At 34.6% G+C, this 14,023-nt stretch overlaps 2 protein-coding genes across 3 annotated transcripts; both read left to right on the top strand.

Moving 5' to 3' along the window:
* The first annotated feature begins 2,033 nt into the window (after positions 1-2,033).
* Positions 2,034-3,989, top strand: LOC113297098. 2 transcript variants are annotated; one of them, XM_026545498.1, is made up of 4 exons: positions 2,034-2,169; positions 2,839-3,291; positions 3,409-3,596; positions 3,714-3,989. In XM_026545498.1, the coding sequence occupies exons 2-3, from the start codon at positions 2,848-2,850 to the stop codon at positions 3,559-3,561; spliced, it is 597 nt and encodes a 198-aa protein (XP_026401283.1). In that variant the 5' UTR covers positions 2,034-2,169; positions 2,839-2,847; the 3' UTR covers positions 3,562-3,596; positions 3,714-3,989. The 2 variants fall into 2 exon arrangements, with proteins under 2 accessions (XP_026401283.1, XP_026401284.1); XM_026545499.1 differs by having other exon boundaries at positions 3,409-3,592; positions 3,714-3,983.
* Positions 3,990-4,122: 133 nt separating this feature from the next.
* LOC113297097 (transcription factor MYB75-like) lies at positions 4,123-8,665 on the top strand. The gene is made up of 5 exons (XM_026545496.1): positions 4,123-4,700; positions 4,782-5,639; positions 5,740-5,869; positions 5,961-7,016; positions 8,333-8,665. Exons 2-4 carry the CDS (start codon positions 5,498-5,500, stop codon positions 6,535-6,537), a joined length of 849 nt encoding a protein of 282 aa, XP_026401281.1. The 5' UTR covers positions 4,123-4,700; positions 4,782-5,497; the 3' UTR covers positions 6,538-7,016; positions 8,333-8,665.
* The last annotated feature ends 5,358 nt before the right edge of the window (positions 8,666-14,023 follow it).

The raw sequence follows: 14,023 nt of genomic DNA, 5'->3' as shown, positions 1-14,023 counted from the left end.
AAATTTTCATGTTTATAGCAAAATCTAATGTTTAGGTATTAGATCTGATGTTGATAGTAAACTGGAAGAGTTTACTTTCTTCGATTTGGTATGATCTCTGAGTGTGTTTGTGTTGCACCGCGTTTTTTAATTGATTTTTGGGTTCGATCCATGAGTACGTATATGTAATACTGAAATATCTTCTTTGATTCGGTTATATTCAGAGTTTAATGGATGTTTGATTATGCTTTGATCTCCTTGTTTGATTGTTTTTTTTAGTTTATTAAAAAATAGTTCAGATCTATATGGATAATCATGTTTTTGTCAATTTCTTCACTAGATCTGATCATATCAGTTTCATTTTGTTGGTTTTAGATGTGTTTCGGTTTATTTTTGTGTATGAACCAACAGTACGTATCTGCAGTACTGACAAAAACCTAGTTTTGAAGACCTTTTTTTATTTGATTCAGAAGTACATATATGGAATATTGAAATAGAAGTGTTTCAATACTGTTTTTCACGGATTCGTTAATTATTTTTGACATGCAGCTGATTGTTGTGTATGAACCAACAGTACGTATATCCCGTACTGACAGAAACCTAGTCTACTTTTAAGAAGAAGAAGAAGAAGAAGAAGAAGAAGAACAAGATGGTGCATCGTTATGATTTACGAGGAGAATATTTGTTTTCTGTTTCCAGGTATGCTTTCTAATCATCTTGTTTGATTATTTTGTTCGGTTTTTCTTCTTTTGATTTGTTTTTTTGATTGTATTCTGATAATCAAATCGATTTGATTGACGCTTTTATGGTTTTTAGGTCTGTTACAGTTGTTTTTCGTGTATGAATTGACAGTACATATATGGCGTACTGATACAAAACTCTTCTAATTTTGTTTTATTTGAAGTTTTTCCATTTTTTTTGGTTCGATCCATGAGTATGTATGTATAATACTGATAGGAAGTGCTATTTGTTGTGTTTTTGCTCCTTTTTTAGTCTTACCCTTTATTACTTATGTGAAATACTGTAATATGTCTTTCGATTCTCTTATTTTTCATAGATTTGTCACCTGTTGTTGTCATACTGTTGATTTGTAGTTCATGAATCTTCAGTACATATATCGCATACTGATAGGAAGTGCTCCTTGTTATGTTTGATTCAGTACGTATATGAAATACTGAAATAGATGCTCTTTGTTACGTTTGATTCAGTACTGGAATTGGATATGGAGATGATTTGGAGCTGCAGTTCAGAACTTATTGCAAGAAATGACAGATTTTGAATGATAGGAACAGGAGTTGTTGTTGGTTCATATTCGCAAGCTTGTGAAATTGGTGGTGGTCTTGATGAAGTTACAAATTGGTTGTGATGTGTGTTTGAAAGAAGGTGTGCTGCAAATGGATTTGGAGGAACATAGAAGGTTGGATTGCTGATGTAAACTGAAGATACAGATCAGATAGAGGAGGAATTGTAGGTGGTGATTAATGTGAACAAAATCAGTGGATGAGATGTTCGTCTCAATGGGTTTATGAAGATGGTAGTGCTGTTTAAACAGGGAAGAAGAACAAGTCTGTGTTGCAGCTGAATTGAAATGACAATGGTGTTGATGTAGCTGTTGCAGTTGTGGTTTAAGCTAACAAGATTGTGATGCAGCAAGATAGAAGATTACTGAGAAGATGGAGCTGAAGGCAGTGGTGAATGGTTGACTGCAGAGGTGCTGGTGCTGCAATAAAGTAAAGTGAATTGAGGAGTACTCAGATTCCTAAGTAGTGTAGCAGATATGTACTCAAATTTGTACACAAATCTATGGTCCTTTATATGTTTTAATTAAATTTGGACCTCTAGATAAATAAAATCCCGATTTGGTAGAAGTATGTTATTTCACACGTACTTAAATAGTGGGGTATATTAGTCATTTCCATGTTTTCAAATAACTTTGGACCTTAGAATAAGAGTAAAATCTAGTTGGACCCTGCTATAAATAACCTTATGGGCTTAGGACCAAACAAGAAATTTTCCTTTTTTTTTCCCTTGTGTGTCTCTCCGTCGTCCGGTATCTTCTTCTTTTTTTTTTTTCTTTTTTTTTTCCTCGTCAAATTTGTGTTTCTTTTTGTACAAAATTTCCTTCCGTTTCCTCTGAATAAAATTCCCCCCTCTATCCTGATCTAATCCAAATTTGGAGTATTCTCGAAGGTATGTCTTTTTAATGGTGTTCTTATTTTAGAAGGTATTTCTGCTGGTTGATTTTTGTTCTGCCAATTGAAAAGGACTCGAAAATCTTAAATTAGGGTTATAACGCTAGGGTCAATTGTTCTTGATTGTTGTTATGTTAGCTACTTGCTGCTGTGGAGTCCACTATGTATTCAATTGAGTGTTGAAAATATAGGTGTGGAAATCATATTTACACTTTCGAAATTGTATATAAACGATGCCTTCGGATGCATAGCAAGTCGTATCGACTTCGTTCTATTTGCCTTTGTACTTAAACAAAGTAGTCAGAAATTTCAGAATGTTGACCCTAAGTATGGTTCCTCGTCGATGTACACTGATGCTTGCTTATCAATTGATCATCTTAGTTGATCTACAGGCAGATGGTTAGAGTTACACCTTATTGTTCTCGATGTGTCATATCAGCTGGAATAACCTACGAGATAGATTTCACAGAAATTAACCTTTTGACTTAAATTACCATATGTAGTTGACATGTAGCTTTGAGATTATAATGTCTATTACAAGGGAGTTTTTGCATACAGCTTCGGTAATTATTGAATCTATGCGACACACTATTATATTTATTCTGATGTATATTATGTTTAGTTATGTGTTGAAAAATGAGGGTAATGAAGTACTTTTTATTAGCAGAAAGACAGAATGGGGAATTCAACTGAAGAGTATGCTGCCTTCGAGGAGAAGGTGAAACGTACAGTTTACATCGATAATCTTTCACCACTGGTGACAGATGCTGTTTTGAAAACCGCCCTAGGGCAGTTTGGAACTGTAGAAAGCGTTCAATTTATCCCGAATTATGTTGAACCAAAGAACATCCCACAGTGCGCCTTGGTGGTGATGCAAACGGAAAAACAGGCGAAAGCAATCATATTTGAGATGAGTAATTTCCCCTTTATGATGTCTGGGATGCCAAGGCCTGTTAGGGCACTTCCTGCAGAAGTGAAGATGTTCGCTGATCGCCCTATAAAACCTGGCAGAAGGATAACATGCCAATGGTTGGACCCCAGTGATCGAAACTTCGATGTAGCACAGAAATTAAAAGAAGTTACACAGAGACATGCTAGAGAGGCTTCATATCTTCTACAGGTAAACTTAAATGCCAAACTTTTTGATTGTCATGGTTTCAGGAGTATCAATTTAGTTTTCTTTTCAAAGCAAAACTGTCTTCTTATCATTGAGATACAACTCTACTCTCTTGCACAGCTTCAATTGGAGGAGGAAGAAAAGCTCGCAGCAGAGCAGTCAGAAACGCTTAAAACAAATTATAAGAAGTGTGAGATGCTGGAAAGCCTGTTCTCAGATGGATCTCATGGCCGCTTGGCATATCGATACAACCTGAAAGTGACAGATGACTGAAGGACCTTTTTAGGGAGACCTCTCAAGAGAAGTAGGTAATCTGTGTGTTTCTCTTATAAATTTTGCATTATCATTTGTCGGTTTGGGAACTCGCTAAGTAGTAAGAAGTTCCAACCATTTGTACTAACAGATTCTGTTATTGTTGCTTATAGGTTAGATGACTACTTCTGCTTCTTTTCGGTGCACATTTGACTTTGCTAATTTAGCAACAAACAGACAATAAGAAATCCCAGTTAAACGTTTGAACTTGAGTTATCTGTCAGTTTTTCTCATCTATATCGAGATTATTAAAAATGTTTATGTAGGATCTTAAAACCAATTTGTTACTCACTATTAAGCACTGAGTAGTATCAGAATTATATGGTCATTTATTCAATGTTGTACTGTTAGTTGGCATCAATAATAAAAATGCTTTCAGTTTACTTAAACGTTTGAAGAATTGCAGTGGTCATCTCAAGTTGACTGTTAATTTTTTATCTGTTTCGTGACTGAAGCATCCTTATATGCAAGCTTTGTTTTTCTTTCGAAGTGTCTTTCTTTTTCTTTCCTTAGATTATTTGAGTAGAAAATCTGTGGTTATCAATATCAATCCTTTACCCCTGTTGATTGACATGAGCACAAAACAGTATAGCAACCACAGGAAGGGTGTGTTCTGCCATGCTCTTTACCAGACCTAACCCACAGACTCAAAGCCCATACATTATTCTATAGAAGGAGTTGGCTCTCATTCAGGGTTACTCTCTTGTTTTCAGTCCATTTTGTTATTCTCTTGTTTTTAGTCCATTTGTAAATTCAAAAATTGAATCAGATGCATGTTTTTCTCTGTAGGTGATTTGCTCATGAAGCAAACATCAATAAGAACATAACCTGCCATTACAGTTTTTACACCATGTCGGGTATACAAATGCAAATTTTTTTTTTGTTTTACGCATTTTGAATTTGCAGTCGTGAAGAACACCAAGGTAGTTCTTGCATTCAACTGCAGAGAGCTGTTATGGTTAGGCCATGAAAACCAACCCAAGATCTGCCTATGACATAAATTCACCCTTTTGAGTGCTGTCCACATCGAGGGTAAACTAAGAGAAGGGTTAGCAACGGAGTCAAGTAATGCTAGGACCATTTAAGAGTTGCTTTACATGGTAGGTACAAGAGCTTCTAATTCCTAACTTATTGGTTGATTGAAAGTTGTACCGAGTACTTATTAATTATTATACTCACAGGCACTACTAGTACATTAAAGCAAGATATCTATCACGTCAATATCTGGCAGCATTCTTGCGGAATTTAAATCTTTCAGTCTACTATTGTTTTCGTGTCTTGTACCGTGTCTACTTTATGTGAAGGTAATGACATAGTAGTAAATGGAGATGTAGATAGACACATGGAACCCGGATGTAAAAATTGGAGATTATGTGGGATTGATGTTTCTCACCTGAATGTAAAATAATTGATGCCATCGTCAATGCATTCTTTTTTTTTTATGTGCAAGGGTAAATCCAAAGAATGTTTTTTAGTTCGCTTGCGGTGAGAATTCTGACTACAGCTCAGTGTTAATCATAATACTAGTTTTGTAATAAAGTGAAGAAAGAAAGTCTTATAGTAGTCACTGTAAATAAATTATTCTTCCAATATACTTACCAAATTACAACAAATGAACGCATTGAACCGACATTGTAAATATTAGCCATGCAATCATTCTACATTTGTATATATAAGCTTCCTCTCTTTTGTAGTCTCTAATCTGTCTGAAGATTATCATTTGCTTCTTTGCATGAATGAACAAGGCTGTATGTTTCTAATTGTATATATTTCTGCTAGATGCTGAGTATATGCAACATATCAAATATTGAGTTAAAAATCGAGAAAACATATACTGGTATAAAGATATATATATATATATATATATATATGTGTATTGTTATGAACTTACAATGCTATGGAAAGTTCCTCTTCAATTGTATTCGCAGAGATGAGAGGTTTGAGAAAAGGTACTTGGTCTAAAGAAGAAGATCAACTTCTCAGGAGATGTATAGAAAAGTTCGGCGAAGGGAAATGGAGCCAAGTTCCTCTCAGAGCAGGTACATATTTCATTACGTACTTTCGAGCACACTCTTTCATTAGGTTCATAATAATCATTAATTCAAAATTCTTCCTAATATATATTTGAGAAATTCATAGGACTGAATCGATGCGGGAAGAGCTGTAGATTGAGGTGGTTAGACTACCTACGACCAAATATCAAAAGAGGAGATTTTGAGCCAGATGAACTGGATCTCATCATTCGAATGCATAAGCTTCTCGGTAACAGGCAAGTACGTCAATTAATATGCTACCTAAGGTTTTGATTTATCTGTCTGTATTGGCTTGGTAACATATGTCTGTGATATTGTTTTTTTCAGATGGTCATTAATTGCCGGTAGGCTTCCAGGAAGAACAGCAAATGATATCAAGAATTACTACAACACTCACTTGAAGAAAAATTCTTTCTTCAAATACCATACTGATCAGGAGGAACAAGTGGTAATGGTCGAGAATTTAGATAATAACATTAATGATCATTGTCCACGAGTTCCAAAACGTAAATGCCAACTTCTTCTGGACATCAATAACGTAGATGATGGAAATAATGTTAATCTTTTGAAGATGAAGACCAAGATTATAAGGCCTCTACCTCGACGCTTCTCTAGAGGAGAATGGCAGTGGATTACAAATAAAGCTTTACCGGAGAATAGAACGGACAATATTAATAGTGCCACAGCAGCTACAACCCCTAATATGGATAGTAGTAAAAGAAGTACAAAATTTTCTGAAGGCATTGATGATGATCACCGTACTCACTATTTTAATTATGATAATGATCAGGAGGTGGATGAAGGTGGTAATGTTGCTGACAACAACTACTGGAATAGTTTTTATTTGGATCACAATTCAGGGCATATGTTAGGTGAAGAACAAGATCCATACTTCATCTTCTAGAAGTGAAGTATAGAGTTAAGTGGTTAATTTTATTACTAAATGAAAAAGAGCCAAAAAAGCACCATTATAGAAAAACCCTTTCCTGTTTCTGGAGCCTTTTCCTTTTTAAGAAAAATTCTGGTAACGGTGCAGCAGAATCAAAAAAATATAGCAGAATCAAAAAAATATGTAGGAATTATCAATAGGTACTATTACAGTGGTCTTAGTTAGTGGCAGGTCCATCCACTAAAGTCCAGTAATTGGAGGTCCATAATAAAAAGAAAACAACAAAATTGGACCTAAAATTTTATCCCCTGGTCTTGTACACGTGTGGAACATATGAGGACGTATTTTTAAATACCGAAAACACCCTTAAGTATATAACAACAGTAACCAAATCCATTTTTTCTTCATTTCCTCGTTCTATTCTTTTTCTTCTTCATTTTCTCATATGTGCTTTGGTGAAGAGCTCCGGCTATGAAGATCTCCTGAGGTATCTTGTAAGTTGATTACCTATATTGATCTTTAATTATTTTAAGTTTCTTCTTGATTTTATCTTAATCTAAGATCCAAATCTCTTGATTTCATGGAGAAAAATTCAAAATTCATATTTTAGGGTTCCGAAAAGAGGAATTGAATTCGTTTTTTTTTGTCTTTACGATCTTCATGCTTGATTCGTTAATTTTTTACTTCAATTTTGGTAAAAATCCTTCAGATCTAGATAGAAAGTCATGTTTTATGTTCATTTCATTAGTAGATCTGATGTTTTAATTCCATTTTGTTGGTCTTTGGTTTGTTTTTAGTTTGCTTTTGTGTATTAATCATCAATACGTATATGATGTACTGATGGTTTTTGATGAAAATAGTCCAGATCTAGTTATAAAATCATGTTTTACGTTCGTTTCGTTTGTAGATCTGGTATTTTAGTTTCATTTTGGTGGCTTTTGGTTTGGTTTCAGTTTGGTTTTGTGTATTAACCATCAGTACGTATATGACGTACCGATTTTTCTGTGTTTACAATGCTTCTATATGTTTGGTTTCAGCTTTTGCTTGTGTATTAAACATCAGTACGTATATGACGTATTGTTTTTATGAATCTTGATCGTAATTATTCGATTTTTTGGTTAGATTACGATGGTTTTAACTTATTTGAACTCTCAATTTGATTTTCTTGTTATTTCCGTTCTTTATTTTCTCAAAATCATACTTATTTGTTGTTTCAAGGGTATTATCCATCACTATATATGTTGCATACTAATACAAACTACTTTTGATTCTATTTTATTCTTAGTTTTATCACTTGTTGTTTGATCCATAAGTACATATCTTCGATACTCAAATAAGATTATCTCGATTTTGTTTTTTTGATAGATTCATTGCATGTAGTTGTTTTTTAGTTCATGAATCAGCAGTACATATGTGGCATACTTATACGAACTGCTTTTGATTATGTTTTATTCTTAGTTTTATCACTTGTTCTTGTTTCATCCACAAGTACATATATGCGATACTGAAATAAGACTATCTCGATTCTGTTATTTTTTTTTTCCATGGAGTTGTTTTATATAGTGAATTAACAGTACATATATTAAATACTGAAAAACTGCTTTTTGAATCTGTTTTATACATAGATTTTAGTCAGTTAATTCTTATGATTTTGGCAATGCATATATGGAATACCGAAATAAAATTGAACCATCGTTAGGTAATATTAATTTTGATGTTTGTCATATTACTTGTACTGTTCATTTTTATCTATTATTCATATCTGGATTGTTGTTGTGTTTTAATTGTTACATTTTGGTCACATTTACAGGTTCAATATGTCTACTGTTAAGAAGAGTGTTGGCGCTTTGGGAGGACGTGGTCCAATGGGAGTGGAGCACTAGAGAGATCCTGTTTTTTGTAGTATATGAATTTTTACATATATGTAGTGAAAAATTTCATTTTAACCCGTTTCTTTTAAGTACATCATATATGTACTGCTGAATTATATTGTAAAAAACAACTAAAGTAAGTGATGAACTTACGCAAATAATGAAATTTAACCTGCAAGCAGTGTAGCAGATATGTACCCAAATTATGTAAGCAGTGTAGTAGATATATACTCAAATTATGTAAGCAGTGTAGCAGATATGTACTCGAATTTGTAAACAGTGTAGCAGATATGTACTCAATATAATGAGCATGTAGACACACATGTCTGGTAGTCGAGGGTATTATGGCCATTTCCATGTTTTAATTAATTTTGGACCTTCGGATAAAAGAAAATTCTTGTAGGACCCTACTATAAATAACTATATGGGCTTAGGACCAAATAGCAAATTTTTCAAAAAATATACTCCCTTCATTTTAGAAAAAAAAATATTATCACTTTTTCTTTTTAATTTAAAAATAAGTCAAACTGAAAAAGTGATAATATCTTTTTTTAAACTAATGGAGTATATACTTAAAAGGCCAAGGAGGAAGCATCAAATTGAAAATGCAACCACAGTTGGAGTTGTGAAAAGTTCTCATATGATAAGAGCCAATTTCACCATAAGTCGATTTAACAGAAGTAGGAAATTATAAAGCAAAATTACCAAAAAACGAGATAACGTGGCAGGGGAAATAAAGGCGATTTCCTAGGGCATCAAATCTCTTGCATTTCTCCATGGCTGGAAGCCATTTTCCTCCTTCTCCTCCGATTTCGAACACTATTCAGAGTAAATCAGCATCTAAATCTGCAATTGGTAATGATTTAAAACTTGGATTAGAGGATTTTCCGTTGTTACCAGTTCCTTATTCATCCTTGGGAGTTAATGGAGTTTCAAAACCAAACCCTAACTCTTGCTAGAATGGGAATGGTCACAACATATCAAGTACTTCCGCTCCATCAACGAAGCTTCCTAGTTATGAAGAACCGACTTCGGTTGATGGTCAACCAACGACAGTTTTTTCATCAGGTGAACTCAAGTCTCACATTGAATATTGTGAGTCTCTGGTAGTTGGTTATTTTGCAGGTAATAGGCTAGCTTTTCCTTTTGTGCAAGATAGTTTATCTTCCCAGTGGAAACAAAAGGGGATTTCACCATGACTATTCATGGAGAAAATGCTTTCCTTTTCAAGTTTATTCAAAAAGAAGATAGAGCTCGAATTTTGGAATTAGGTTCAGTACAATTGCAAAAAAGCTATTTCTTATTAGACCTTGGCCACCCTTCATAGAATCTCATATTGATTCCATTAAAACTGTGCCTCTGTGGATGAATCTCAGGGGGGTACCAATTCATCTCTAGAATGATGTTGGTTCAGCTAGGATTGCTAGTTTAGTGGGTAAACCGATCATGACAGACTCACAAACTGCATTGAAGACTAGAATGTCGTTTTCTAGAGTCTGTGTCAAAATTGCAGCTGATTGTTCTTTCCCTACTGAGCTTCCAGTCAAAATTGATGATATATAGCTTATGGTAAAAGTAGAATACCCTTGGAATCCAATTCCTTGCTCTCATTGCAAGAGCTTTGGTCATTCAAGTGTAAAATGCATCTACAACCCAACCCCAAAGAATACTGATGTTTCGATTCCAAAGAAGTCTTCTTTAGTTGCAGGTGACATCATTGACCCTAATGAAATAGTGCATAACACAACATCTGATGTGGAAGCTTCTTTTGTGAATCAGTCTTTAAAAGAGGATAATAGATGTGGGAGTAGTAGTGATGAGACAGGGATTTCTCAACCGGAAAAGTGGATGGCATGTGTTGGGGGTGTTGTTCCGAATGCATCGTCTACTGCGGTTGATCCTTGTGCAGAGATGTGTATGAATGGGGAGAGGTTAATTGATCAAGAAAAGGTCCTTGGCGAGTGGTTCTCTTATAAAAGAAAGAAAGGCGCCGGAAAAAAGAAGAAAGAAAACCACTTACGGGTTCCTACTCTTGAAAATGGTCATCCGGTTTTGGAAGGTACAAGCATCCCAACTGTTGATCCCTCCATTCCCCCTGGATTTGAATGTCAAAACAAGTTTCATAGGTTCGAAGAAGAAGAAGAAGAAGAAGAAGAAGAGATATCCACCTCCAATTAGTGCTGGAAGATTCAATGGTAAGCATTGCAAAGGCGTCATTGTCCAAGCTAAGTAAAGGAATTGGTAAGAAATTGAGTTCGAAATCCAAATATACAGGTATGCTCCCAAATGGTAATCTCTCAAGTTTAAAAATGAAAAAGCCTCCTAAGTCTAAAGTCCGTAACAAAGTTTCGGCAGATAAACTTTTGAATTTTGGTTCTTCTTGGGGCTTAAAATTTCCACTTCGAAAGACTAATCTTGAAGAAATGTTTAGAGATCTCACAAAAAATCACGATGATTTAATTATAGAAAATGTTGATGTTGCTAATTGACAATAGGCAGTGGTCTTCTTTGTGGTTTGCAAGTGGCTTTTGATTTAGGTTTCACAATTTGTGTCTTCTTTTGTTGATACTCTTTGTTTTCTTAGAAATCTCTTTGCTTTAGCTTTTCTTTTGTTTTGTTGCATCTATTGTGAGCTTTTCGCTCTTTGTCAGTTGTAATCGCCCGTACATGGTTTGTGTGCATTTTAATATATACTCTTTGACCGATCAAAAAAAAAAAAACAGAAGTAGGAAATACCAATAGGTCCTATGAATAATATATTAGGATGAGTTTGGTCCAGTTGACTCAGTCAACTGTCTGCTTGGTCCTTTTTGAAAATATAAATTATAGTTTGGTCCTAGAAATTATACTTTGGTCCTAGGGCGACGTCATGGATGATGTAGTTGTCATCATGTAGTGGCAGAAATACCCTTTTGGGACCATATATATACAAAAAATCAATAGAAAATATCTCATTCTCAGATTTACTTTCTCTCTCCTCTCTATTTTCAGATCTAGTTTCTTTCCTCTCCATTTTTTTTCTTTTTCTGCAGCTGCAAGAAACAATGAAGATTTGGGTTTTTTCTAGGGTTTTTGATTTGCAGAGATGATGAAGACGATTTGTAGACATGATAGAGACGATGAATCATATAAAGATTATGAAAAAGACAACGATGAAGATGCTTCTTTTGATTTTTTTTGCTACTGTTTTTGATGTTTTCTATGGTGTTGAAGACGAAGATGATGATCTTTTGTTTGCTGCTCGTGTTGAAGATCTCGATTGTTGATGTTTTTCGTGTTGATGATGATTTATGTTTGTTGCTCGTGTTGAAGATCTTGATTTTGATGTTTGTTGCTCGTGTTAAAGATGAAGATCTGTTGCTGTTGAAGATGATGTTGTTTGCTGCTGCTGTTGAAGACGACGAAGATGATGAAGATGATGCTGCTGCAGTTCATTTATGGAATGAACTCTGATTTTTATGGGTTTCAATCAGGAGTTCATTTCTGGAATGAACTCTGATTTTTATGGATTTTTATCAGGAGTTCATTTCTGGAATGAACTCTGGTTTATATGTTTTTATCAGGAGTTCATTTCTGGAATGAACTCTGGTTTATATAGGTTTTTATCAGGAGTTTATTTCTGAAATGAACTCTGGTTTATATGTTTTCTGAAAAATTAAGTAGAAATTAACATGAGTTCATTTTGACGAATGAACTGCTACAAAAAATAAGTAGAAATTAACTCGGAAGGGTACTTTGGTTCATTTAATATTTTAAAATAATTATGGATCAAATGGAAAAGGTGATTTCTGAAAGGACTAAACAGATATGGGACCACCTAAAAAAGGACCAAACGATATTTTTCCTTTAACAGAATTCCACCTCTGTAAAAAAGAAGAAAAAAAATAGCCAATACAAATTTTTGGCATATTTCAGTATAGCTCGGCTTGTATTAATAAAGATACTATGGAAACCCAAACAAAAGACCAGTAGAGAAATCTTATTATTTGCAAGCTTTTTTTTTTACCCTTGATAGAAACTTGACGAAGGGGGTTGTTTCTTTTCTTACGCTCAACTAGTTTCACCATCTTTTCTTCATTCAGCTAAATAAATCAACAAACAAACTGTCAAATGGTGCCCATGGATGTTGTATTTTGTGTTGGTGAAAAAAGGACACCATATCCCAAACGATTTCAGACCATGGAAGTTTTGTATCCAAACCCAGGTTTCAGAGTACATGAAATTGTTGTTCTTGTTTTGAAATTTATCTTAATAGTTTGTGTTCTCAGTCTAAATTCCCCGTACAAAACTGTTAGAGCATAGCTCGGTTGAACCCACCAAGCGTTGGTAAGTCAAGTTTGGTTGTCATATTTTAGTGAATCAAAACTCATGTTTAGAGTCGCTTGATTATGTATTAGAGTCAACTTCGTATAAGTTAGCTTGAAAGTATTAGTATAATGAGACTATACAAGTATTGAGAAGACTTGAAGATGTGAAGAAGCAAGGAGTTACAACGATAACAATCATCCTTCCACTTGAGATTAGTGAAAAAGCGGGGGTATAACAACCACACCCAATATTTCGCTTAGCAATCTGTATGGACAAACTCCAATATACTTTCTAGAGAATCAACTAGACAGTCAGACTCAATCTAGATAAAAAGTATATCAAATAGTTAATATCTCAGTCTCTCAATTTGATATATACTCAAGCAAATAGAAATCTGCGAGTCTTTATCAAATACTAGAGAGATAACTTGGATGGTACCGAAGACCAATATCCAAGTGTCAATCAATTTAAATCAACAACCAAAAGGTCGGATATTCTAATTGATTGAACAACGCACAACCTGTGATATTTCAATTATATAACAAAACATAATGCGGAAAAGAAATAACACAGACACCAGAATTTTGTTAACGAGGAAACCGCAAATGCAGAAAAACCCCGGGACCTAGTCCAGATTGAACACACATTATATTAAGCCTCTACAGACACTAGCCTACTCCAAATTAACTTCGGCCTGGACTGTAGTTGAACCCCAATCAATCTCACACTGATCCAAGGTACAGTTATGCTCCTACGTCTCTGATCCCAGCAGGATGCTACGTACTTGATTCTCTTAGCTGATCTCACCCACAACTAAGAGTTGCTACGACCCAAAGTCGAAGACTTTAATAAACAAATCTGTATCACACAGAAAAGTCTACGGTAATAGATAAATCTGTCTCCCACGAATATACCTACGAGTTTTTTTTCCGTATTTTGATAGATCAAGGTGATCAGGAACAAATTGATAAACCAGACTTATATTCCCGAAGAACATCCTAGTATTATCAATCACCTCACAATAATATTAATCGACGCAGCGAAAAAAATATTGTGGAATCACAAACGATGAGACGAAGTGTTTGTGATTTCTTTTATATCTTGCCTATCGGAGATATCAATCTCAAGCCAATTATTACAATTGTACTCGTACGATAGAAACAACAAGATCAGATCACACAACTACGAGAAAGTAATATCGGTCTGGCTTCACAATCTCAATAAAGTATTTAAGTCGTTAACCTGGTTTAGAAGAAGAATCCAAAGGTTAAAGGAGAATCAACTCTAGATTAGCACAACTAGTATCACACAGAAGGTGTGGG

Source organism: Papaver somniferum, chromosome 7 (genome assembly GCF_003573695.1).
Source record: "Papaver somniferum cultivar HN1 chromosome 7, ASM357369v1, whole genome shotgun sequence".
Taxonomy (NCBI): Eukaryota; Viridiplantae; Streptophyta; class Magnoliopsida; order Ranunculales; family Papaveraceae; genus Papaver; species Papaver somniferum.
This window is presented reverse-complemented; position numbering and strand designations above follow the sequence as displayed.

What these genes read in the sequence shown, in the direction of transcription:
- LOC113297098 (XM_026545498.1), top strand. Translation starts at nt 2,848, where the DNA reads ATGGGGAATTCAACTGAAGAGTATGCTGCCTTCGAGGAGAAGGTGAAA. An exon ending in AGGCTTCATATCTTCTACAG is followed by an intron (nt 3,292 to 3,408) that starts GTAAACTTAAAT and finishes TCTCTTGCACAG; the next exon opens with CTTCAATTGGAGGAGGAAGA.
- LOC113297097 (XM_026545496.1), top strand. Translation starts at nt 5,498, where the DNA reads ATGGAAAGTTCCTCTTCAATTGTATTCGCAGAGATGAGAGGTTTGAGA. An exon ending in CCAAGTTCCTCTCAGAGCAG is followed by an intron (nt 5,640 to 5,739) that starts GTACATATTTCA and finishes AGAAATTCATAG; the next exon opens with GACTGAATCGATGCGGGAAG. An exon ending in CATAAGCTTCTCGGTAACAG is followed by an intron (nt 5,870 to 5,960) that starts GCAAGTACGTCA and finishes TGTTTTTTTCAG; the next exon opens with ATGGTCATTAATTGCCGGTA.